This window comes from Muntiacus reevesi, chromosome 9 (assembly GCF_963930625.1).
Source record: "Muntiacus reevesi chromosome 9, mMunRee1.1, whole genome shotgun sequence".
In the NCBI taxonomy this organism is placed as follows: domain Eukaryota; kingdom Metazoa; phylum Chordata; class Mammalia; order Artiodactyla; family Cervidae; genus Muntiacus; species Muntiacus reevesi.
The window spans coordinates 3465888-3491796 of record NC_089257.1 but is presented as its reverse complement, the minus strand read 5'-3'; the positions used below and the strand labels follow the sequence as shown (position 1 = coordinate 3491796).

Sequence of the window (25909 nt, the reverse complement as noted above, 5' to 3'; positions counted from 1 at the left end):
GAGTGACTCTCAGTTTCCAAAACTCCAAGCCAGGTTCCACAGACCTGCCCCTCCGAGGCCACTCCCAGGAACCGCGGCACGGCTGCGCGGTGGGAACACACTTTTCCGACTGTCCGCAGACACTCGCCGTTCATCTCGGAGCGTGTGTACGCCGCTCTCCTCTCTCCGACCCCAGCGCGGGCCCTGACCGGCGGTGCTCGGCGGAGGGAGGCTGGGCCGCCCCCGCCCCTCGGCCCTGGCTCCGCCTTCTCCGGAAGCAGAGCCCGGCGCTCGGACCCGCCGGCTCCATTCTCCCCGCTAAAGAGTCTTAAGTGTTTGGCTTGGGCCCCTGCCAGTCCTACTCCTGCGAGGAGGAGGGACAGAACTCTCCGCCGGCTCCCAGGAGGGCTGGCGGGCCGCGCGGCAAAGACGCACCCCGGGCCGGCCAGGCACCCGCGGGAGGGCCCCTCTCTCTCCCCTCCGCTCCAGGGGGCTTCCCAAAATGCAGATCCCCGGGCACACCTAACAGATCGCAATCCTGGAATGCGCATTTTCAGTAAGCACGCTAGGAGGCCAAGGACCACAGCTCTAGGACGCCAGGGATGGGCATTTCGGGCTGGTTTGTGCATTTCTCTAGAGTCCACAGTGTTGGTCAGACTCTCGAGTTACATTAAGACCCCTCCATGCTCCCTAAAAGTAAAAACCAAAAGGCTAAGACGCTCCGGTGGATGGCATGATTTCCAAGTTCAGCTTTAGCTGCAGTTCAAGCGGTTCTGTTTTGCCTCCGTCTTCCCTGGTGGCTCAGAGGGTAAAGAATCCGCCTGCAACGCAGGAGGCCTGGGTTCAATCCCTGGGTCGGGAAGGCCCTGGAGGAGGGCATGGCAACCCATTCCAGTATTCTTGTCGGCAGAATTCCATGGACAGAGGAGCCTGGTGGGCTACAGACTGTGGGGCTGCAAGAAGCGACTAACACTTGCACTTTCAAGGTGAGTCCACACAAGTCTCTCCTTTCCCCAAAGCTCAGGGAGATGATGCCAGCCCTGGAACAGGCTGGCCCCTCTAGGGTGACAGAGAAGGCAGAGGAATAGGCTGAGGGACAGCTGAATGCCGATGGTCAGGGGTTAAAGTGGGAAAGACCAGGGCTGGGGAGACATTCTAGAATGTATGGGTTCAAAGGACCTCTCGGGATCACAGGAACCAACACCCTCCTCCCGTGAGAAGGATGAGTTTTCCCCAATATCTGGTTCTCTCTCTCTCTCCCTACAAACATCTGAACTGCATTTCCCCATCTCCCTCACAGACAGCAGGGGGCACGAGCTGAATTTTGGCCAGTGGACCCGGGTCTCCAGAAGGACCGACCCCTCTCTCCACTGGATGCTATGCAGACCCTGGGGCCCCTGACCACAGCTGAGTCACAACAGGGAAGGGGCCTGGGCTCTGCATGACTGTGAGGTTCACAACCCTTCTCCAGGGGGTTTTCCCGACCCAGGGATTGAACCCAGGCCTCCTGCGTTGCAGGCGGATTCTTTACCCTCTGAGCCACCAGGGAAGACGGAGGCCAAACAGAATCACTTGAGCTGTAGCTAAAGCTGAACTTGGAAATCATGCCATCCACCAGAGCTTCTTAAGCCTTTCAGATTTTTTTTTTTTTTTTTTTAGGGATTGTGGGGGCTACTACTATAGTTTGACAGTTAACCCACCCCAAATGGGACTCTGATTGGTAAAGAAACTTTTTTATGTTAAGCTCTGTAGATTTGGGGGTTGTCCGAATCGGGAATCACCTACTGTAACCAAGACATCTTCCTCTGGGTCCCTGAGCCCAGGGAGTGCTAGGGAAGAGACAGGCTGGGCGTCAGCGCAGGCTCCAGGCTCCTCCCAGGTTCAGCCTCAGACGGGGAGACAGACCACGACCACACATCACAACCGGGGCAGCACCAATTCCCAAAAAACTTTATTGTTTCAAGTGGCAAAACGTTATCGATTTCTGTGGGGCCCCTGGCAGGGCGGAGGGAGACGTGGGGTGGGGCCGGGCTCCGCCCATTACAAAAAAATCAAAGGCTTTTATAAAAAAGGCTATAAACTGGTATCAAAAGAAAACCCAAGGGGGGCTGCAGGAGGAAGCAGAGAGGGAGGCAGGAAGAGCGAGGGACCAACACCGTGGACCACGGAAGACCAGCAGCGAGGGGCGGTGCAGGGGAGCTGGGACGCTGATACAAAGTGCATATCGGGGCCTCCCCCCGACGCCCCCAGAAGTGGACGGGCAGGGGCTGTGGCCTGGGGCGTGGGGGGACTCAGCCGTCTCCCCGCCGGGGACCCCATGGGGACGGGCACTGCCTGAGACTGCCAGGTGGGAAGGACCTGCAACAGACGCAAGAGAAGAGGCTGGATGGGGACGTGGGGGCAGAGGGGACACTCCACCTCCCCGCCCGGGCGCCCCTCTGCGAGGCCCAGCATGAGGAAGGCCCTGCTGGGACCTCCAGCCTTGTGAGTGCCCCCCAGGGGTGCCAGACCAGAAGGGCATGCGGACCACACTCAGGCCACTATCCTTGAGCCCTAGGCTCCACGAGCTGCAGCCCGCCAGGCTCCTCTGTCCACGGGACTCTCCAGGCAGGAGTACTGGAGTGGGTAGCCATTTCCTTCTCCAGGGGGTCTTGCCAACCCAAGGATGGAACCCAAGTCTCCCGATTGCAGGTGGATTCATTACCAGCGGAGCCCCCAGGGAAGCCCAAGAATACTGGAGTGGGTTGCCATGCCCTCCTCCAGCCTCGCAGAGGAGGGCCATAAAGGCAGGTCTGGGCCTCCGGAGGCCTCGGGGAAGGGCCCCCAGTGGCCCTGAACCGGCCCCCAACCCCAGAGAGGCCAAGCCCAGTCCTGCCTGCACCTCGGTGACTTTTTAGACCTTCTTCTTCTTCAACTTCAGGGCTTGCAGCCAGTTGGGCGATGATCCTTCTGACCTAGAGGACGGGGGGCGGAGGTAGGAAGGGAGTCAGAAACGCCCTCCCGCCAGGAGGGGTGGCATCGGGTTGGCTGCAGAGACCAGCCTCCTGGCACTAAGTGAAGAACGCGGACCGGTGGCATGACACCCCCTCCAAGCCTCCGTATCCCTGTGAAGCAGGGTTTTCCTTTTAAGACCAAGATGGCTAGTTCCTGGCACACAGATCACCTACCCTGAGGACTTGTCTGGCTTGGGTGGGAGCGCGTGTGGCTTGCCCAGCCCGGGGACCTTGCAGGACTTGGAGCGCTGGATCACCAACTCCTTCTGGCCCGCCTTGCCCTCCATGGGCTCCCCCTCGTCAGCCGAGCGGTTCCTTGAGCGCAGCTTGGCCTGAGACAAAGCCGGGGCGTGGACAGATGTCAGCGGGGCCGGCAGGGGCACCCAGGGAAGGCCAGGCCTTCTCCCCAGAGCGCGGCATCCCCGGCCCAGGCCCAAACACCCTCCACGGTCCTCTTACCCCGGGGAGAGGAAGTCTCTTAGCGATGACCTACCCCGAAAATGGGCTGTGCCTGGCACCCCGCAGGCCCTGGGGGAGACACTGCTGACCTGAATCCAGCCGGAGCGGGCTGGACGGAGCCAGCGGGGATGCCCCCGAGGCTCTGCACGCCCTGTGTTCTCTGCCTAGGACGTCTCCCCACCACACACACACGAGACGCCAGGCGCCTCGAAGCTGTGATCGGACGCTCACTGGAAGCCTCCCGGAGTCCCGCACCCCGCCCCTGCTCTGTACTTCCAGGGACGCCTGAACCCCCACCCCGCTAGCCCGTGGGGTTCTGGGACCCAGACCCTCCCCGTCCTTCCGTCTTTCCCGCCTCGCGCCCACCATGGGCACAGCAGGTGCAGAGGACGGATGGGGTATCCGGGCTGCTTAGATGGACGGATAAACAAAGGGCAGGCTGGACGCCAGGGGGCGGCACGGCCAGAGGGTACCTTAAGGGCCGACGGGCTCAGGCCGGGGAACAGGCTGACTTTCAGGCCCTTGGTCACCCGCGTCCGGCGGTTCTGAGGCTCCTCGACCACCTCCTCATCCGAGGACGGCGCCTGCGAAGCCCGAGGCTCTGCAAGGGCCGAGGCAGGGGCTCAGCCCTGGGCAGCGACCCCAGAGCCCTGCCCCCCGCCCCCGGGGCAGCGACACGGAGGCGTCCCTACCCGTGGAGTCCTGGAACAGCCTCGCTTCCGACGCCGCGGCCTCCGACAGGCCCAGTGTGCCCCCGGGCCGGATGGCCGGGGCGCGGTGGCCGCGCTTGCGCCCCAGGTTGGCACGGCTCCGGTACATGGCGCTGTCAAGGATCTCGGTGTCCTGCGCGGGATGGGGGTACACGCGATTGCCATCACCTCTGCGGAGCCGCCCCGTCCCAGCTTCCTGCCCCCTGGCTGAGACCAGCCCGCGAAGAGGGAGGTCCCGGGATGAGACCCGAGCTGCAGCACTCACGCACCCCCTCGACCCCAACGAGAGCCCACCACTGCCCTCGGCTCCCCTCCACTGACCTCGATGAAGGAGAAATCCTGGCTGGGGTCGCTGGCCGGCGGGCCCTGGGGGCTCTGCTCGCCCTGCCTGGCCCCTGCGGCGTCCCCGGTCCCGTCTACCACGTCTGTCCAGCTGGCCTCCCCGTCCGGCTGTGGCCTCCAGGAGGGTAGAGGCTCCCGGCCGGGCTCCCGGGGCGCCCCTCGGTCCGCACCTGTCGCGACCCCTTCCTCCTCCGAAGGGGCCCTGGGCCCCGGGGACGCCAACTCCTGCGGGGCCACGGCCTCGGGGCTGTGAGCGGCCAGCCTCTCCCCCGGCTGATCTTGGGAGCCCGCCGGCGGGGAGCGGGCCGAGTGATCTCCAGGGCTGCAGGGACAGAGCAGAGGCCAAGGTCATGCGGGGCCGCAGGGCCCACCTAAAGCCTGTCCCCCCGCCACGCAGGGACCTTTCTCGGCCTGTTTCCCTGCGGCCCGTCCATGCCTCCCCCCGGACAGCACGCCGGGCGCGAGCCGGGCCAGCCCGGCATGTTCAAATGCCAGGCTCCCCGCTTCCTGAGACAACGGGGGCGTCCCTTCACCCCCAAAGGGTCTGCCAACGACAGGGTCACCGGGGGCGCGGAGTGAGACTCAACGCCTTGCACAGAGCCGCGCGCAGAGGGCCTCAGGAGCCTTGGGGTCTGCTAAGCACAGAGTCACCGGGGGCGCGGAGTGAGACTCTGAACGCCTCACACGGAGCTGCGCCGGGGACGTGCCCACCAACGCGATCTTTCCGGCCGCCCTCCCAGGGTGCGGTCCGCCTGCGCAGCCGGCCTCTCAGCCGCCCCCGCCCTCCGGCTCAGCCCGCCCTGCGCGCGCCTCTCTGCACACGCGGCCCCCGTGGACGGCCGCGTACCAGGCCGCGGCCTGGACAAGCTGCTTCTGCCCGGCAGGCGCCCCGCCCCCTCGGTCAGCCTGGATTCCCCCTGGGGAGCCCCCGGGCCCGCCCCCAGCCCTGCACACCCTGGGCTGAAGCTGCCAGCCCCTCCGCAAGTCCAGGTCCTCTGTCCCCACGGCCCGTCGGCGAGCAACGCAGGGCCCCGGCCGCCTGCGTCGCCCACGTGGCCCAGGGCCTGGGACAGAGCGGACGTCTGCCGAGGGGCGGGGACGCCACCTGCGGCACCTGCAGAACTGCGTCTGCTACCCGCTGCGCCCTCGAGACACGACCCGTACCAGCCGGCACGCACAGCACGCTCACCAGCTCACGCTCCGCACCGAGGAGCCCGTGTGTGGCCCAGCTGCGCGCCTGCCCCCGAGACACAGACACACCTGCGCACACACACGGCGCGTCTCCTGCGGGGAAGTGGGCACCGGTCACCGGTCACTCCTTCCACACACTGGCACAAGCAGCGCAGAGCCACACCCGACACACACACACCCTGCGCACGGGCGTGGGAAAGGCGGGCAGCGCCTGGAAGCCGGGCCACGAGCCCCGGATCCCGGGTTGTAGGAGAAGAGCGTGAGGCAGGTGAGTCAGCACCAGGCCGGAAGCGGGGAGGGAACGGGAGCGCGTGTCAGTCTGTCCTTCCCCAGGCTGCTGACCGACAGAAAACTAAGGCGACTCAGGAGGTGGGGCGGAGGAGGTTTTGGATAGCCATAGAATCAGGAGCGCCCTGGAGGGAGGGGCAGCCGCGCCCAATAGCCTCTCCCGGGTGAGGCAGAGGGGAGGCTGGGGGCAGGCCGGGGCCAAGGGGCTGCAGACCCGCGCAAGGGTGGGCGGAGACGTCCACGCCAGAGGGGACCCTGCGGGCCCGCAGCCCCGGGGGCCCTGGGGGAGGTGGGGAGGGGGGGCGCGGAGGGGAGCACGCATCCCGCCCACTGTCTGAACCCCACTCACCCTCCCCCAGCCCAGGGGAGGCTGTCCTAACCCCGGGCACCAAGGACCCTACAGCCTGAGCCTCGGCCTGGCCAGGACGCGGGGCGGGGCCTGTCCCGAGCACCGCCCGCTGCGCCCACACGGGCTGCACCGCCGCCCCACCCGACCCGCAGCTGTGGCCAAGGGACGCATCCACACCGAGGCTCAGCCTCTTCATCTGTAAAATGGGAATAACGTAAACACCTATACTTTGCTGGGTGGAGAAGGGCCTGGCAACCCCCTCCAGGATTCCTGCCCGGAGAATCCCACGGACAGAGGAGCCTGGCAGGCCACAGCCCCCGGGGCTGCAGAGTCAGACAGAGCTGAGCGACTCAGCTCCCACGCGGGCTTTTAGGATAATCCTCCTCATTCTCTTAGGTTCCCGGCCTGAGGGCCCGTCTCACCTGACACCAGCTCTCGCCTGTCAGGAGGATCCCGAGGGCCGGCACTTGATTCAACCCCACCCCCAGGGCCATTCCAGGACAAACACGTGGGTCAGCGTGTAACAGACTCGTTTCCTCGTGCTCAAGGCTCCAAGACCCAAAATGAGAGCGGTCGGGAAGGAAGCTGGAATGATATTTGTATACAAGCAGCAGCTGACCTTGACCCCAGGGAGACGGGAAGAGAATGCCCATGGGCAGGGGCCCGAGGGAACGCCAAGGGGCAGCGTTCACAAGCCACGGCCCTTGAGAAAGTCACGCTGCCTCTCTGGGGCTGCTTCCCCTGCTCACAGAACGAGGGGGCTGGCCCTCAGAAGCCCTGAGGGGCCTCTCACGCCCAGCGAAGAGTCCCCCAGACGGCTCGGAGGCTGCTGTATCCCTGGGGGCCAGGGCAGGAGAGGACCTGGTCAGAGAGAAGGGGGAGGTGCAGCGGCTCTCGGGGGGCCCAGGAGTGCCTCTCCCCCCAGGACAAGGAGCCCGAGACGCGGGAGGAACACGCCGAGCACCCACACCACTCTCGTCCCAACTGTTGGGACAGCAGCCCAGCTGATGGCTGCCAGCCAGGGGGCCTCCGTCCCATGCAGGACAACGGCCAGAAACGTCCCCCAGGGCCTCAGTTCCCGGACAGCTCACATCCGTCCATGTCTGCCAAGCAGGTGTGAACACTGGAGGTGAGCACCTGGCCGGGGCTGACCACGCATGCAGCAGGTCTGACACTCCCCGCACACGGACCCCCCAGCCCAAAGGCCCCCATGGGTGTTGGGAGTCAGTGATTCCCACTCATCACAGGCGTGACGCTGGAGCAGTGATGGGACCTGCCTAGGGTCACAGAGGCAGTGGCAGAACCAGGCCCCAAACCTGGCGGATGGGCCCAAAGTCAGGGGCTCTGAGCCATCCTCGAGGACTTCTCGTTACCGGGAGAACCTGCAAAACTTCCTGCAAAGAGCAACCTTCCCGAGTGTAGAATTTCCCCCAAGTCAGAAGCTCAGAACACCAGTCCCATGGATATTAATCAAATAAGCTCGAGAAACCTCGCACTGGAGAAAGGTAAACAGGTTTCCATCACTGCTGTATTTTCGGTGCCAAGAGCCCTACTTTCCAAGTCTCCGTACGTCCAAGCACAGTATTTGCCAAACGTACAACACGGCCCGAAAAAGCCGGGCATTTTCAAGGTGTGGTGGAGGCTGGGGTTCAGAAAGCTGAGCTTCTCTGCCAGAACCCTGCCCCTGCGCAGACCCCCAGCTAGCCTCTCTCTCCATCCTCAACAACGGGAGACTCTCTCCCCCTCCCCACCTTCAGGAACAGGTGGAGGGCAGTGGGTCCCGCTGCCTGCAAGTCCAAAAGCCTTGAAGGCGTTTAAGACCCAGAAGTCGGAAAGCGGCATAGCTGACTCTGTGACCTTAAGTGGGTCACACCACTCGACCTGCAAATTAGAGGTAATAAAAAAAAATCCCCCCTCCTGCTTCACAGGGCAGGTGTGAAGATCACCAAGGGGGGGCGTGCGGGATGGCGGAGTTCTGACTTCCTGGGAAGAGGACTCAGGGGCAACCTCGGGCCGCCTACGCTACCCTCCCCCCCGCACCCGGAAAGTCACAGCTCAGACAGGTCCGGGAACTCATGCCTTTCCCTGCAGGCTTTGCCCCAGACGATGCCCCTCCAGCTCCCCGCAGTGGCCTGACCCCCGGGGTGCCCCCCAGGGCCTCGCCCTGGCCCCAGGCTCTGCCTACTTCCCCTGCCCCCATCCTCAGCCCCAAATGCCTCTACCAACCCCCTCCGACACCCCAGTCCCCTTTAGAGCCTTCCTGGTGCCTCCAGCACCCCCAGCTACCAGCCAGCCCCTTCCCCACTGTGAACACAGCTCCCACCAAGCACCCCCTCCGTCTCCCCTTCACAACACTTGAGAAGCCCCTGGGCCGGCAAAGGTCCAACCTGCGACTCAAGTCAAGGGAATTAAACCTGATCTCGACAGATGGAAGTGACGGCAAAATAAACACGATACCTTTTGAGCACCCTTAGAACAGAAAAATCTCAGAGACAGACTACGGTTGACTCATAAAATTGTTTTGTTTTTTTTTGGAAAGTTCTTTTTCAGCCACCCTGGGCGTGGAGGCCAAAAGGTCACCGGGCCTGGAACCAGGTCCCAATGTCCTTCAGGTTCTTTTTTGAACCAGGACTTTTTCTCTGCTGGTGTGGCTGTTTTTTATTTATTTATTGGCCACGCTGCACGATCTGCGTGCAGGATCTCAGTCCCCCGACCAACCAGGGACTGAACTTGGGCCCACAAGCAGTCAAAGCGCGGAGTCCTAAGCACCGGCCCACCAGGGAAGTCTTGCCCTTCGGGGCCTTAAGACAGGGCAGGCAAGAAGCACGGAGGTCCTCCCAGCCGCCAGAGATTAAGCGCCACTGCCCACTCCACCCTGCACCTGCCCAGGCCAGGCTCATGCCAGGCCTCGCCCCCCCAGGCCTAGGAATGCATCGGGCCCCCCAGAAACCATCCTCCACAGGACGCTTCCTCCAGCACCCACACAATCACGCTGCAAAAATCACACCTCAACCATCAGTCATCGCTTCAAAATGAGAAACTCACCTGTGTGTGTGTGTCAGTATTCAATTTAAGAAATAAATAAATGAAAGAAAAATTCATACTCCTAACCATCCCAGTTCTCCGAACACTAGAAGTTTGGGGGGAAGAGCAGCTTCCACCCCGCATAAAAAGGGGCTGTTTCCAGGGGGCCCTTGGGCCCTCATGTCCTCCTGCCCCGGCGTGGGGCTCCCTTACCTGGGTCCGAAGGCCGGGGACTCCCGAAGCCCGTATCCGTCCTCCTCTGGGCAGATGACCACGAGTGGCAAGAAGGGATCTCCATCCTCAGCATCCAGCCTGCTCATCTCGCCCACCCCGAGCTCCCTGGCCTCCGAGGGGCCTCGGGCCTCCAGGCTGGGTGTTGAGAGAGCATCATTCCTCACGCCCGGTTCAGGGGACTGGCCGACGTCCCCCACGCCACACTCCCTGGCTTCACCCGGGAGCTCCATGTTTCGGAGCTCCGAGTCCTGGGCCCAGTCCACCTGGTCCAGCCCGCGTCCCCGCGGCCCCTGAGAACTCTCCGAGTCTAGCTCACAGGGCACCTCCAGATGCCTCAGACCCAGACTGTCACCCCAATCCACCCCACCAGGCCCAAGCTCCCGGTCTCTGGGGTCCTGGGTCCAATCTGCCTGACCTACTCCGCGCTCCCTTGATTTAAGGAACTCTCCCGCCTCCGCGCCCGACCAGTCTGTCTGCCCCACGCCACCCTCTCTGGCCTGGCTGGGGCCTCCGACATCGGAAGTCCAGTCCTGGTCCCCGACGCCAAGCCCCCCGGGGGCCTCCGCCCCTCCGCCCTGCAGATGGCCGGCCAGCCCCGCGCCTGTCACACCCCCGCGGTCTGCCCAGCCCGTCTGTCCCACGCCATCCTCCCTGGCTTCGCCAGAGCTGGCAGCTCGCACACAGCTGGACACCTCCAGGTTCCGGAGGCCCAGCTGGTCAGTCCAGTCCATGGCCCCCTCGGGGGGCAAGAAGGGGCCGTCTCCCAGCTGGCTGCAAGGGCTCAGGCTGGCTGTGCCCGCCCTGTCGTCACCGATTATCCCAAACTGGGAGCTCCGCTCCGAGGCCTCCGCACAGAAGCCGCCGCCCCAGCCCCGCCGCCCCGGGCCGAAGGCTGCCTCTGGCTGAGCGCCCACTCCAAGACCGAAGTCTCCGGCCCAGCCCCGCCGTGCCCCCTCCCTGTCCTCCGGGTCAGCCTCCTCCGGGCTCCGGGCGCCCCCAGCCTGCGGCCCACCAACCTCCCTAGAGGCAGTGCCACCTTGCCAGCCGCCCGGGTCCCTCTGCCCCAGAGCCCTGTCCTGCGGCTGCGGGCCGCTGGCGGGGAACACACTCCCCGTCTCAGGGGTCTCGGACCAGCCCATGTCCCTGCCGGCCGCCCCGGGGCTCGCTCGGCCTGGGGTCTTCTTCTCAAATTCTGTGTCCTGCCGCTGGGCCTCCTCGAGGCTGAACCCGGCGCTCAGGGCTCTCGCTCCAAAGTCCCGCGGGAGGCCACCGCTGTAGTCGGGCACCCAGGCGCTCCTGCCGAAGTCCCGGCCCGGCGTTTCTGCCCCGCGGGGGCCATAGGTGCTCCGCACAGGGTCGCTCCTCCCGAACCCCTGGTCCTGCTGCCCTGTGTCCTGGCTGCCGCTGTACCTGCCAAGTGGGTCCTTCTGCCCTGATTCCGGGCCCTGCCCCTCTTCATCCCGGCTCGAGTAGGCACCCAGGGCGTCTCTCTTCCCAAAGTCCCAGTCCTGAAGGCTTGCATCCCGACCGCCGTAGGCCCCCAGAGAATCCCTCTTCCCGAACTCCTGGTCCTGGAGCTCCGCGTCCCGGCTGGAGTAGGTGCCCTGGGGATCCCTCCTCCCGAACTCCCAGTGCCGAAGGTCCACCTCGTGGCCCTGCAGAGCGCCAGGCTTCCCGATCGCCCGGTCCTCGGCGCCCAGGCTCCCCAGGGCCCCCGCTGCATGCCGGTCTTGGCCGCCGCCCTCGCCCTCCTCCTCCGGGTCGAGGGCGCACCTGCCGGCCCACTCCCCGGGGCGCCCCTCCCCGACCCGGTGCCCACACTCGCCAGCCCAGTCCCTCTCTCCGAGGCCTGGGTCCCCCAGAGGGCTTGCACCGCCCAGGCCGTAGTCCCGAGAAGTGTCCTGGGACCAGGTGGAAGGCCGGAAACCGCCGGGATGTCGGCCTCCTGCAATCCCAAATTCGCTCTGCAGGTCCTTCTGGGCCCAGCCGAGGAGTCCCTGGGAATCAGAGAGAGACAAAGAAACAGGGCCTGGAATTAGGGTGGCGATTGGCCCACAGTGAGAGCGCTGCCGAGTGCCCAACTCTGGCTTTGGAGAGCCTGGGGTTTGGATGTGGGCTGTGTGACCCTGGCCAAATCACTTAACCGCTCTGGGTCCCCAGGGTCCCCGTCGTTCAACGAGGTCAGTTCCTACGACACCGGGTCGGAAGAGAGAGTTAAACGGAATCAGTGAAGCGGAGGGCTCAGCAGAAGTCCCGGCACCCCGTGGGGCCTCCGCGGTCAATCTCGTGGTCCTGTTTACCGCCCTTGGGCAACACCTGGCGAGGCGCCAGGAGCAGGGCTGCCTGGCAGAGGGGTCTTCCCGGGGCCGTGGGGGCGGGTGTGCCCTCAAGGAGGAGCGGTCAAGACCCTGCGCCCTCCCACGGCCCCCTCTCCAAGGCAAGCTCCCCAGGGCACCCTTCACCCTTCCAGACCGCGTGAACGCCCGCCCCGACCGAAGCTCCCTCCCGCCGGCGGCTGCCCTGCGAAGCCCTCTGGGTCCTCACCGCCCGCCCGCCCGCAGGGACGGCCTCCTCCGCTTCGGGGAGAAGACGCAGCCAGGGCTCCGGGAACCCCACCCCGTCCGGAACCCGCTGACTCACTCGCGCGGCCGGGGCAGCCCTGGGCTCGGGGCTGCGGAGCCGGCCGGCCTCGTCCCGCAGCGCGGCGTTGGCCAGCAGCCTCTCCAGGACCGACACGCTGGGCTCCCTGTCCCCTGGCCCGGCCATGGTCCCGGCCTCCGGTCCCGCCGCCCCGCGGCCCGCTGGGCGCAGCGAGTGCCGGGACGTGGCCGGGCCGCTCCCCTCGCCCGCCCGGACCTGTCCGACGGCCCTGGCCCGCTCCCCGCAGAGCAGCTGCAGCTCCCTCGGCGGCCCCGCCCGGAGCCGGTTGAGTCACCGCGTCCCGGGACGGGCACACCTACCGCGGACGGACACACCTACCGCGGGCGCCCCGCGGCCTTAACTCCTTCCTGCTCGTCCCCCAGGCCCCGCCCCGAAGCCCCCGGCTCCTCCCTCCCCCCAGCCCCGCCCCGGCCAGCCCCTGGGGGGCGGGCTGGGCGTGAAAAGTTCGTTTCAAACGCCACCTGGACCCCAGCCCTGAGCCTACTGGGCAGCCCGGTAGGAGAAACGGCACTGGCCTTGGAATTGGCGCTCTCTCCCTGGCCTGGCTGCCAGCTTGCTGGGTGACCTTTGCACAAGGCTCTGCCTCCTCTGGGCCTCTACAAAAACAAGTCTGAACTTCACAGTAAGAACGCTCGCAAGATGCAACGCTCCCAAGCACTCGTGATGGGTGGTAGTCTGAGTACTTCACAGGCACTGCAGCCATCACCTGTGAGGTAGAGCCCAGCACCATTCTCCCCATTTTACAGATGCAGAAACTGAGGTGCGGGCAGGAAAGTCACGCGTTCAAGGTCACAGGTGGGCCAGGAGCAGGGCCAAGACAGCAACTCGGCAGCCTGGGTCCAGGGCCCGCGTCTAACTGGCTCTGTTGGCGCCCTTCATGAAACCACCCATCGTCACGGACCGAGTGCTCACGGGTGCCAAGCCCTGCACCCAGCGCTTTCCACGTCTGTCTTGCCCACAACACAAGGCTAAGTGTCCTCGGTCGCTCAGTCGTATCCGACTCTTTGCGGCCCCATGGACTGCAGCCTGCCAGGCTCCTCCGTCCACGGAATTTTCCAGACAAAGAATACCCGAGTGGGTTGCCATGCCCTTTTCCAGGGGATCTTCCCAGGCAGAAACTGACCCTGTGTCTCCTGCACCGGCAGGCAGATTTTTAACCACCAGCGCCACCCGGGAAGCCCCCAAGTCTATGAGGCAAATGGCATCGTTGTGAAAGGGCTCCGAAGCTTGGAGGTCTGGCTACGTTCCCAAGACCACTCAGCCGTAGAAGCCGGGGTCAGATGCAGACTCAGACTAGACTCTAAGCAGCAGCCCACACCCTCTGCTCCGCCAGCTGAGCAGGCAGTATGGACCTCCGGGGCAGGGGCACAGGTGCCTGCTCACGACTAGATCCCAAATTCTCGATACAGGGCATCCGTCTCAAAACAAGGAGACCCCCCAAAGCCCCTGGCTTCCACCCCGAACCCCGCCCAGGGCCCCCCTCACCTCGGAGCAGGCGCTGGGGGTCTGGGCATCCTTCAGCTCAGAAGGAGCGCCCCGCCGGGCGCTGGGCGGGGGCGAGGCCAGCAGATCGTCCAGCCACTGGGAGCTGTTTTCGGGCCCCACGGGCTCGGGGGACGCCCGGCGGGGGTCTTGAACCGCTGTCCTAGGTCGAGGTCGGGTGGTCTCGGCCACGGCCAGGGCCACAGGGTCCTCCTCAGCAGAGAGTGCCTGCCCGGGCTCGGGGGCGTCGACGAACAGGACGCAGGGCTGGTCCGGGGGCGCTGGCTGCTCCTGCCCCAGGACCGGCTCCAGGAGGCGCAGGGCGGCCTCCCGGGCGGGCGGAGGGGACTCCCGTTCTGCAAGTGTCTCGTCCGCCTGTGGCAAAGCTGGTCCAGATGGGTCCCCTGCTGTTGGCGGGGACTCCAGAGGATGGTCTTCCCCACCGCCAGTCGGGCGCAGAGAGGAGCCTGGGTCGTCCCCCGGCCCCCAGGAAGCAGGTCTTCCTGGTCCCTCTGCAGCCGACGGGGCCCCTGGCCCTAGCTGGGATGCGCCTTCCTCCTGAGTAGACACAGGCCAGTCCCCAGCCTCCTCGCGGGTGGATGTGGCCCCGCCCCCGGGCTCCTCGCGGGTGGAAGCGGCCCCATCTCCAGCGTCCTCGCAGGTGGACGCGGCCCCATCTCCGGGCTCCTCGTGGGTGGACATGGCCCCGTCTCCGGGCTCCTCGTAGGTGGACACAGCCCCATCTCCAGCCTCCTCCCGGGTGGACGCGGCCCCGTCTCCGGGCTCCTCGCAGGTGGACACGTCCCCATCTCCAGCCTCCTCCCTGGTGGATGTGGCCCCGCCTCCAGGCTCCTCCCGGATAGACGCGGCCCTGTCTCTGGCCTCTGCAGCCTCCGCAGCCCCACCTCCGGCCTCCTCGCAGATGGACGCGGCCCAGTTTCCAGCCTCCTCATGGGTGGACGCGGCCCCGTCTCCAGCCTCCGCAGCCTCTGCAGCCTCCGCGGCTTCGGTGATGGGGGACGGCGGCGGGGAGTCCAGCCGCCGCACCCCGAGGCCTGCAGGCCGCGTCGGGAAGGTCCATTCAAAGGACTGAGATAAACTCCAGCTGGACTCGGTCCCGCTCCCCAAGGGGTGGTCCAGGGTGGACGCGCCTCCCTGGGCCTGGGGCAGGGCAGCCAGCGAGCCCCCCAGCTGCTCCCGGTCTGGGCCGGGAGGCCTCAACACGCCTTCAGAAAACCGCCGCTGGGCCAGGCCACCAGCAGGGCGGTCCTCGACCCCCGGGGCCACCCTGTCCCCGGATGCAAACGTCCGAGGCAGGTCTGGCAGCTCACCCCCTCCCATCAGGGACTGGGACGCGGTGGGTAGGGACCGCTCAGGGCTGGGGTGCCCTGCTAGTTCTGGCACCTGGGGGCTGCCAGGTCTGGGGGCCTCCAGGGCAGCCACAGCTGGGACCCCTGGGCTCGGGGGCAGATGGCAGGAGCCTTCATCAGGGGGGCCCGAAGCTGGGGAACCCAGTGTCTCGGGGGGCCGGAGGGGAGGTCCAGGAGCAGCAGGGCTCTGGGTCTCTGGACGCTGGGGGTGGCGGGGAAAGCCCGCCTCGAGGGAGTCAAGGCGGGGAGACTCAGGGCCCGAGCCCAAGGCTTCAGCAGGGAGACCCGGGCTGAGGGCGCTTCCATTCTCCAAGGTGGGGCCTGGACCGGGGGGCACCCGGGGCTGGAGGACCTGCAAGAGAAAGTCAGGACCTGTCACTGCTCGGCCGGCTCGGGGAGGCCCCTGCCCACCCCCGAGAGGCCCCAGGTCAGCAGCTAGTTGCCCAACGCTCTCAGTCCACCGGGGAAACCGGGGCTCAGGGAGACAGCCCCCCAGGACAACCGCCAGAGGCTCTGGAATGACCTCCAACGTCGGAGACTGCAGGGCCTGCAGACCCCTCCCACATGGCCCTTCCCCCACAAAATGCACAGCACTCTATTCCCATGGGATCACTCAGACCATGCCCAGTCGGCTGTTTGGGTGTGCGACCCAGGGCGGGACTCCACCACGCCAAGGGCAGCTTCAGACCAGCTCCGGGGAGCAGCTCGCACCCCTGCTCTGAGCAGCCACGGTCCCAGCGCCACCCGAGGGGCAGCGGGCCCCGGGACGCAGGCCAGAAGCCCCGGGGGCCATGAAAGCCCAGGTCAGAGACACAGGCACCTCCCCCATCAGCTGGACGCCTTCCCACGCGGGGTCTCTCCGAGCCCCGGCGTCCTGATCTGCACCCTGGAGCCGGGGCAACAACGTCCACCTCGAGGTCAGGAGAGGATTCAGCAAGATCTGCACACCCGGCCGCTGGGGACAGCACTCAGGAGAAGAACGGACCCTCTGGGGAAGACCGGAAGCACTGGGGCCTGGGACCCCCAGCAGCTGGCCCTCCTTCACCCCTGCACCGGCCTGCCCCAGGCTGTGACCTGAGTCTCGCTCTATCCGACCTCTGCCCTCCCCAGAGGTCATGCTCCCCCCCCGCCCTTCTCCCATGGCGAACCATCTGCCCCATCACCACCAGACCGCTGGGTCTGGGCAGGGGGGTGTCCTGCTCCCGCGTCAAGGCCACCCTCCAATCCTTCCAGCCTCCACACTCTCTGTGAATCTCAGGTTAACCTGGAGCCAGTGCCCTTAAACCACGCCGCCACCTGGGGCTCTTGCGAGAGACCCGGACAGACCCCTCCACCCCCAGAGCAGAGCTCCCAGGCCACATCACTTTTAATACTCAGCTCCCTGTATTCCCTCCCTCCCCACAGTTTAACCTTATTCAATACAGCTCTGCCCCAGCTCCGGGCTGCACCCAGGCAGCTGGAGATGAGCCCACCGCTGGGATGGTGGGTTCCCCGCAGCTGCCCAGGGCTCAGACGGGCCCCAGAACAGCCCAGCAATGCCACGACACCCGCCTTCTACGCACCCCCACCTCCCAGCGATGCTTTCCCATCCGGTCTGTCCTCAAACCTCCCTGCCTCCACCCAGGCCTCCCGGAGGACTCAGAGACCCCCGACCTGGGCACCCCGCTCCCTGCCTCGATCACAAGCCATCCCTGCTCAGAGCTCAGGCCAAGCCCTCCTCTCTCTGTCCAGCATCACAGATTTTTTTCCTTCTCTACTGGATCGTTTCCATCAGCACACAAACTGCTCTCATTTCCTCTGGCTTACAAAAAAAAACACACACACACTCTGCAATCCACCCCTCCCGTCTCTCCAGCTACACCCCCTTCCTGAAACCCAGGGGTCTGCGTTCAGCACCCCTCACCTCAGCTCCTTGGGCCCAGCCTCCGCTGAAGCCCCTCCAAACGGGCTCCCTTCTTCACTTCGCCATGCCCGCCACTCTGACCAAGGTCAGCTGCAATACCCCAGACCCCCCATTCTCGGGGCACACCGTCTGATTGCTGACTGTCCACCCACCTCCCATCCCTCCCCCAGCCCAGGGAGCTCCCACACTCAGCGCAGGCCGGGTTCCCTCCAAGCTCACCTCCACTCCTTCCTGCATCTCCTGGGCTCCCTCCCACACCTCACCCACGCCCTCAGGGGATCTCAGCTGTCTCCCGGCCAGGCCATCTGCACACAGCACACCGACAAGTCCCTGCAGCTCCAGACTCAAATGCCCCACTGACCCCCTTGGACATCTACGAGGCACCTCCAACTCAACAGATCCAGAAGCAAGCTCCTCCGGTCTTCCTGACCCTACGAAGGCCCCCTTCTCAGTAAAGTAACCTCCGAATCACTTGGGCCAGAGACCCTCAGCAGCATCCATCATTCCCCACTCCCTCTCCTCAGATCAGCCTGCCTGCAAGTCCTGTCCACTCCACCTTCACACCAGAGGACCCCCACCCACCGTCTCCCCCAGGGACTGCCTCCAGGATCCATAGCACCGTCGTCTGTCACCGGGGTGACCCCAAGAGCCCCCCGACTGGCCCTGCCGTTGCCCTTGGCCCCCGGCCAAGATCTTGGGATGGGAGACTCCTTGCAACTGCAGCAAGGTCACCCCTTTCCTCCAGCCCCTCAACGGCCTCTTCCCCCTCCTGCAAGCCAGCGCCCCCCGAGTGGCCCATCACCACCCAGCTCCGCTGTCTCTGCGACCCAGACACCCCAGCTTCCTCGCTGGGCGGAGCCCACATCCTTCGTAGCTGCAGCTCCCTCCGCCAAGAAGGCTGTTCCCCAAGCATCCAAGACCTCACCCCATCCCCCGCTTCCTGGCGAGGCCCGCCCCAGTCACCCTCGCCCGGGACCGTCCGGGTAGGTGCCCCAGGAGCCTGTCTGACGCTCTATCTGCCTACCGGTTTGCAGGGTTCCCGGTGTTGGGAGTCTGCCTGCCCACGTGAGAAGGTGCGTTCCCCGGGAGCAAGGGCTTCCCTAGTGGCTCAGACGGTAAAGAATCTGCCTACAAGGCAGAAGACCTGGGTTCGGTCCCTGGGTCAGGAAGCTCCCTGAGAGAAGGGAATGGCTACGTGCTCCAACATTCCTGCCTAGAGAACTCCGTGGACAGAAGAGCCTGGCGGGCTACAGTCCACGGAGTCACAAAGAGTCGGACATGACTGAGCGACAGACACGCTTCCCTGGAAGGAGGGGGACTGTGGACGCTTTGCCAGTGGCTGTCTCCCCAGCACCGGGATCACAGTGGATGCTCAATAAATACATTTGGACAAATGCACACACTCAGGTCTCTCTCCTTGCCGGACAGGACAGCCTCCGGCTAGCAAGGGCTCTTGGAGCAAGACGGACCACCTTTCTCATCCTTTTCTCGGCAACGCAGACTGTCCACCCCGGAGCATGCTGTGGGCAGAGGGGCTATAACAGGACACCCCCTGAAACGTCACCTCCCATCTTCTGCGAGAGGGAAGACCTGGCCAGGGACCGTGCTGGACTCGGATCCTGACTTCAGCCCCTGGGCAAGTTACTTGGCATTTCAAGCCCTGGCGTCTGCACCTCTCGCGTGGGACCGGAGGGGCCTACTAAGCCAGAGTCATGACCGGGGTTACGTCAGTCACCCCTCCCGAGGTTGCCCAGGGAACAGCGGGTCGTCAAGGGCAGTCGCCCCGGACACGTAGGAGCCTCAGGGCCTCAGCCACACTTAGCCAGAGCGGCCTGAAAGTCGAGAAATCTGAGTCCTGCGGCAAATCAGGTAAACCTCCTCCACGGCTTCTGTTTCCCCGGCTAAACTAAGGGAGGTGGCAGAGGCACGCAGAGACCCTTCCAGCCCAGAAACAGCCCGTTTCTGCGTCGTCACGGGCGGGGCACTCACATCAGTCGGGGGCTCAGAGACGGCCGGCTGGACCAGGTCCCCGTTGAAGGCCAGGTCCGAGGGGGGCTTCCTGAGAGGGAGAAAGAGGGGAGACGGAGGCACAGATCAGAGATGCCTGGTGCGGGTGGAGCAGGGAGGGGTGATCGGGGGTCTGCTCGACGACCGGAACAGCACCCGATGTTCCTCCCGTCGGGGGCACGTCCTCCCAGGGGACAAAGACCCCGGCGGCTCCCAGAGAGAGCACCCCAGACACAGAGCGTGTGCCCCACCTGCAAACGGGGTAAGCCCCCCCAACCCTCTGGGAAGAGCCTGTGGCTGGCCCAGCACCCTCGGGGCTCCTGGTAAGACCACCAAGCCCCCGAGCCCTTGAGGTTCTCCCCCAGGGCAGCCAGCCGCTCCCTAGCTTCTGGAGGACTGCAGGGGGAGGGAGACGGCCAGAGAGATTTTGCAAGGTGGAGGCTGCTCCTTTCAAGCCCGGCTGGGAGCAAATGAGGGGAAGGAGGCAGAACCCAGCCTGGATAGGGTGGGCCTCCCGGGAGCCCAGGGGGACAGGAGAGGCTGGCAGGCAGCGCGGGTGATCCCTGCCCTGGGGATGCTCCAGGCAGCTGGGACCCTCAGCCTCCTCCCCGGGACCCAGGGACACTTCCAGGTCAGGAGCCCCCAGGATACGCTGGCACCGGCTCTGGGAAAGTGGGTACCACACGTGACAGTCTCCAACCCAGCTATGCGGCCCGCACGCTCACAGCCTCTTGCCTGGTGTCAAGGGGCGTTCACGGCTTTCCTCTCCCGTCAGACTCCTCTTCACGGCCAGGCGGTGCCCTCCACACACACACACACACACACACACACACACACCCACTGCACACACACAGAGACACACAAATACACACCCCACTGCACACACAGAGACACACAAATACACACCCCACTGCACACACACAGAGACACACAAATACACACCCCAGCACAGACACACACACACAATCCAGCACAGATACACACACCCCAGACACACACAGATACACACCCCAGCACAGATACACACACACACACACACCCCAGGACACACACACCCACCCCCCCCCCCCCCAGCACCTGGCACACCGCTGCACTCACAGCATGGGCCGGCAGCTAAGAGCACACACTGGAGTCAGAGGCACTAATTCTAACTCCAGCTCTGTCTGTCACTTGCTAAGGGACCAGAGGAAGTCACTTTTGAGCCTCAGTTTCCTCATCTCTAAAATGGGCCTAATATTCCCTTCACTACACAGGACGGCTGTGAATTAAGTGAGGCAGCGTTTGGCTCTCAATATTAAAAAAGCACTGAAAATAAACTTCCAAGCTATACACCTGAATCCTGCTACAAACACACGGACTCTGTACAGAGGATGACCACAGAATAAAGCACACACTAACTCGGTCTGCGGGGGGAATGGTCCGAGACTCTGGCAAGGGTTGGCCCCCACGCACGCAGCACAGCTAGCCTCTAAGGGAAGATCGCCGTCTCACAGGAGACTATCCACCCTGTCCTCAAGTTGGCTGCAACCAGACACAGACCCCCGCCCCTCACCTCTGCTCGGGGGTCTTGCTGGGCTCCTCAGGGCAGTCAGCAGGAGACTGCGCGGATCCCTCCTGGGACCATTCCCTGGCGAGGGTCCCAGCGTCGTCCCTGGGGCCTGGGGCCACACCGTAGTTCCTGGGACCGTATCTGGAGCTGCCGTCGTGGTTGAAGGTGAGGCGGGAGCCCCAGAGGCGGTCGGGGCTGGCCGGGCCCTCCTTCCTGGGCTGGTCCATCTTGGCCAGGATCTCCTCCACGGTGGGTGCAGCAAAGCGCTCGGAGGCCGGGCGGAAGGGGAGGGGCGCCTTGCGCACGCCCCCAGGGGCAGCGCATCGGGCCGGAGGGGTCAAGGGGGGCGTCTCTTCTTTCCCAGGCTCCTCTCTCCCAGGCTCCCGGGTGCCTTCTCCCCCAGCCAGGGCCTCGGCCGCAGGCCTTGGTGCAAACGGAAGGGGCCGCTTGTTGCCGCCGTAGGGCTGGGGTCCCGCCAGCATGTTCATCTTCCGGGCAGAAGGCAACTCGGCCAGAGGACCCCGGGGAGGCCGAGGCCCAATGGGCACCAGCAGGCTGGGCTTGGCAGGCAGGGCTGGCTTGGCAGGCAGGGCTCGGGGTTTGGGCTTGACAGGGGGTTTGGCCCGAGGGTCACCTACCAAAAGGGAAGGGCTGGTTGAGCCAATGTCAAAAGAATAGGAAGCAGAACTTCACTTCCCACCCTACAGACTCAGAATGTTCCCACACCCTTCCAGGTACATGTCAAATGTCACCACTTCCAGGAAGCCTTCCTGGATTTTCCAGACACATCCCAGAATCATCTTCCCCCATCTCCAAATTCCTGAAATGTCTAGCCAGTCACCCTTACAAGCTAAAAGCCATTTAAGGGCCCAGCTGGCAGCTATTTCTTCTCACTGCACCCACTTTACACCTAATACACATTCTTACCAAGTGAATGACTAGATTGAGCAAACGAGCTAATAAATGAACATCTGCCTGCCCACACCAGGCAGTCAGCCCACCGTCTCCCCCAGTCTGGTCCTTCCCTCGAGCATGTCACTCTGCTAAACTACATCCACACCAAACTCGTTCTCCCAGCTCAGCTTCCCTACCCTGCCACCCTATCTGCCCCCTCCTCCGGGGCACACCCAGGCCACCTCCCCGCCGTCATCCGCTGTGTGACCAGGAACGCAAACTCACTATTGACCTAAGCCAAACAGAGGGAAATCTTGCTACAGAAGAAAAAAAAAAAAAGGACCAGAATCCTACCTTCTATATAAGGCATTTCAACGCCAAATAAAAGACCTTGAATTACTCATGGCCAAAGCCCTGCTACTAGGACACTTTATCACCCACTCAGCGCAAGAAAGGCGTCTAGACAGGGAGCCAGGAGGCCTGGGTTCAAGCGCATAGGTGCATGACCTTCCCCGCCCACCCCACCCCCACGCCCAGACCTCAGTTTCCTCCTCTGTCAAACAAGTGATTTGATCCACATCGTCTCCAAGGTTAGCTTGTTCTCTGCTGGAGAGCTGTGACCTCAGACAGTTCTGAAGAGTCTCCACCAAACTGCAAGACTTCTCAGGCTCATCCCGCTTGTCCTCAGAACTCCTCCCTCCCTCCCCAACAAGGTCAGCCTTCACACACCAGCCCCCAAGACCTAATGGGGGTTCGGGCCTCTGGCCCCCCCCCAGCCAGCCCGCTCCACACCGCACCCACAGGTACCTGGCTCGGAGCCAGCGGATACCAGCTCCTCGTCGGGCTCCCGGGGCGCTGGGGAGGCCATGGCTGCGCCTTCCCTGGGAGCAGACACTTCTATCACATGCGGCGGACCTGGGAGTGGGAGGCAGAGGGGTGTGAGCTAGGGGCGGCGGAAGACCCAGAAAAAAAAAGAGCGCGCAGAGAGAGAGCCAGAGGGCTGGGCGCTGGCAGCGCGCTCAGAGAGGGAGTCTCCGACTTCTGGCGGAGGCCGGTGCGGGACAGGAAGCGGGCGCTTCAGCAGGGAGGCTGCGGGAGGTCACGGGAGGTCCCCGGCCGCCACGTCCTCCCCTCTTCTCTCCGTCCCCCACCGCCGCAGCTCTCCAAGTCCGTCTCCTAACCCTAAAGTCCTGCAGGTCCGAGGAGCCGCCCCCTGCTCCCTCCAGCCAGCTGTCCAGGGCACCCCACTTACCGCTCCCAAGGAACCCCCCAACTCCTTGGGTCCGGGGCCCCCGCTCGCGGGATCGACTCAAGGCCGGGGCAAGAGGGCTGCCAAGTCCGAAATCTCCCGGTGAATCACCTCGCGGGAGACGGGAAAAACCCGCTCCTCCCCAACCTGGGCCCCGCCCCGCTGCCCGCCTGCCCCGCGGGCCTCCCCTTCCCGCTCCCGGCCTGGCTGCCGCTGGGAGTGGTTCTCTCCCCGCCCCCCAGTCCCCCTCCTCCCTCCACGTCCCTGCCCCGACTCCCGCCTCCTCCAGAGCCTCTCATCCAAACACGGAAAAATAAGGAATAAAAAGTAAACATCTGGAATACATTTTTTTTTCCTTTAATTTCTCAATCGCTTTGGCTTCGGCTCGGAATTTGATGAGGTAAAGTCAGGGCCTAGTCCTGTTGCCATAGCAATGGCCTCCCACTGGATTTCCAGAGCCTCGCCAAGAGGAAGGAGGAGCCGGCCCAGACCCGGGGCTGGGAGAATGGGACTGGGCTTGAGAACATCCGGGGGGCGGGGTGGCTTGGGGCAAAACTCCCTAGGGCTCCCCTCCTGGGCCCGTCACCGTGGGAGGGTCCACAGCCCGTGAGAAGGAGCTACGTGGGCATCACTCACCAGCTGGGCCTGACCCGAGGGGTTTCCAAGGGGGCTGCGGAAGAGATTTTAAACCACGTGACACCAGCCTATGGCTGAGACCAAACGGGTGCCCCTCCTCTCTCGGCCTGTAACTGGAGCTCCGGGTCTGCTCCACCAGGATTCAAATGCTGGGTGGATCTCCTGCCTTCCAGCTCTGTGACCTTAGGCACGTTCCTCACTGCTCTAAACCTGTTTCCCTGTATGAAGAACACAGTGAGACTTTAATGCAGTGGTTAAGACGCTGCGCTTCCACCGCACACTGCAGGCAGCACCGGTTCAATCCCTGGTCAGCGAACTGAGAACCCACATCCTAGGAGGTGTGGCCAAAACTAAAAAAAAAAGGAAAAAAATAGAGGCTCACACCAGAGGATCCATGCATGTTGAGGTCAGCGCCCAGCACCCAGTAAGTGGCAATTAAACGGTGGATGCTACTAGGAGGCTTCCGCTGGAAACCATCCTCTCCCCCAGCCACGGGCTGCCAGCATCGCAGACCACGCCTTGTCTCCCAAAGAACCCCGTCTTGTCACCTGTTCTTCAGACACTGCACCACCTCTTCAGGTCCCATCCTGGATCCTGAAGCGCCATCCTACCCTCAAGAAACCCCCGGACTGACCACTGCCCCGCCTCCTTGATAGAGCCCCCAGCCCTCTGTTCCAAAGGAAAAGGGATGTTTCCTATCACCTGGCATGCATGGAGTCCCTGAGGACAACCCAACCCGCTCCAACCTGCAAGGGGCCCTGCCTTGCCCAAAGTCACCCACTCCAGCTGGTCTGCCAAGACAGCACCAGATCCAAAGAAGGGACCTCAGGTGCCCAACTTCCTGGAAAACCTCTCACTTCTGACCCTGCCCCAGCTTGTTCCCCAGGTGGGAGGGACTAGGCAGGAGAGAAAGAGACATCCAGGCCCGTGCAAGTCCGGTCAGCCAAGTCCGGTGCAGCAGGCGCTGTGGGTGGGTGAGTAACGTTCACAGCCGGCCCGAGTGTGCGTGGAGGAGGGGCACGCGGCAGAAAACATAAAATTAAAAAAAAAAAAAGCAAGACTGTTTCCTTGTCCTTGAACGTTATTACCAGGGATACATGGTGTGGGTGGTTAGAAATGGAGACCAGCTGGTCCAGAACCGAAAAACCCTTTCACCTGGAGGCTGAGCCGGGCGGGGAGCTGTAGCACACAAGAGGGAGAGCTCGCCCTCCCCCCAGCAACTGCGGACGGGGTCTCAGCAGCTCAGACGCCCAGCGGAAAACCCCGGTGACCAGGGCCGGACAGCAGAGCTGTGAAAATCTCAGCGGCTCCAAGCATCCCCCACGCGTAAGAGTCCGGAGACCGGCTGGACCCCGAGGGCACAGGGGAGACACCAGGCGGCTCCTGCCCCGGGGCGGAGGCCCAAAGAAGCCTCGCCGCAGGCAGGGCCGCCTCCGCCGACCCTGCGATCTCCCTCCGGCCGGATCTGGGGCCAGAGAGGACACTGCCGCAGGAGGGAGGGCCAACCGCGAGACGGGAGCGCCCTGGGCGAGGGGCCGTCTGGAGGGGCCCGGCGGGGAGCTCCGGGCACAGGGGGCCGCGGCCGCCGGGGGGAGGGGACGGAGGGATGGAGGAGGGGGCGGCGGAAGCCCCGCGAGAGGGACGGGGCGCCGCCGGCAGACGGACGGACGGGGGCCCGGGGACGCGCGCCGGGCGGGGGCGGGCTGGGGCGGCCGGGTGCGTGCCGGGGGCGGGGGGCCAGCCCGGGAGAAGGGGGCGAGGGTCCCTCCGCCGGCTCCGCCCACCGCGGGCTCCGCCTGCAACCTCGGCCCCTCTCCCGGGCTCGGCCGGCACGCGCTCCAGGCCCTGCGCCCTGCGCCCCCGCGCGCACGCCCCGGTCCCCGGGCCCTGCAAACTTTCCTCGTGACCGCCCCCCGCCCCCAATCTCGGCCGTGGTCTCGACGCGAGAGCTCCCACCGCCCCCGTGCCTCGCCCCCGCCCTGGGCCCGCCCCCGCGCACTCACGCTCTCCCCCGGGGTCCGGCTCCGCCAAGCCCGCGCTCCGCACCCCGTCGTCAGTCTCAGCCGCCGCCGCCGCGGGACCGAGCCTGGAGGAGCCCGGGCGGGGCCGTGGGCGGGGCCGTGGGCGGGCCCAGGCGCCCCTGGCGCGGCGGGCCCCGCCCACAGTCCGCCGGGCCCTGCCCCTAGCCCCGCCCCTAGCCCGCGCCTAGCCCCGCCCCAGGGGGTCTGGACCCGCCCCGGGCCCGCCTCCGGGGGCACCTGGCCCCGCCCCGGCCCCGCCCACAGCCCGCCGGGCCCCACCCCCGGTGCGCCTCGCGAGGGTCCGCGCGCCGCCGAGTTCGCCGGGGCGCATGCAAATAAAGCCGCCCACGGCCCACGAGGGCCCGCCCCGGGTTCGGACCCCCGCGAAGCTGACGCAACTCGGCTCTGGGGCGGAAGGCCACCGAGACGGCGGCCTAGAGAGGAGGCGGCCCGGGCGGAGCAGCCGGCGGGCCCGCGCGGGAGAGGCTCCCCCCGGCCGGCGCCTGGGGCCGGCTGTCTGCAGCGCGCGGGGATGACCGCTGACCCTCGCGCGTCTCCCGCGGCGCCT

General features: G+C 65.0%; 1 protein-coding gene across 2 annotated transcripts; it reads right to left on the bottom strand.

The window, feature by feature from the left end:
• Positions 1-1917: 1917 nt before the first annotated feature.
• On the bottom strand, positions 1918-25436 carry TNKS1BP1 (tankyrase 1 binding protein 1). 2 transcript variants are annotated; one of them, XM_065943739.1, is made up of 13 exons: positions 25324-25436; positions 23321-23538; positions 22243-22350; positions 20545-21175; positions 18975-19044; positions 13716-15434; positions 9549-11566; positions 4463-4805; positions 4124-4274; positions 3905-4032; positions 3147-3304; positions 2861-2933; positions 1918-2337 (listed from the first exon to the last, which is right to left on the bottom strand). In XM_065943739.1, exons 3-12 carry the CDS (start codon positions 22301-22303, stop codon positions 2873-2875), a joined length of 5340 nt encoding a protein of 1779 aa, XP_065799811.1. In that variant the 5' UTR covers positions 22304-22350; positions 23321-23538; positions 25324-25436; the 3' UTR covers positions 1918-2337; positions 2861-2872. The 2 variants fall into 2 exon arrangements, with proteins under 2 accessions (XP_065799811.1, XP_065799812.1); XM_065943740.1 differs by having other exon boundaries at positions 23321-23530; positions 25324-25394.
• Between the last annotated feature and the right edge of the window lie 473 nt (positions 25437-25909).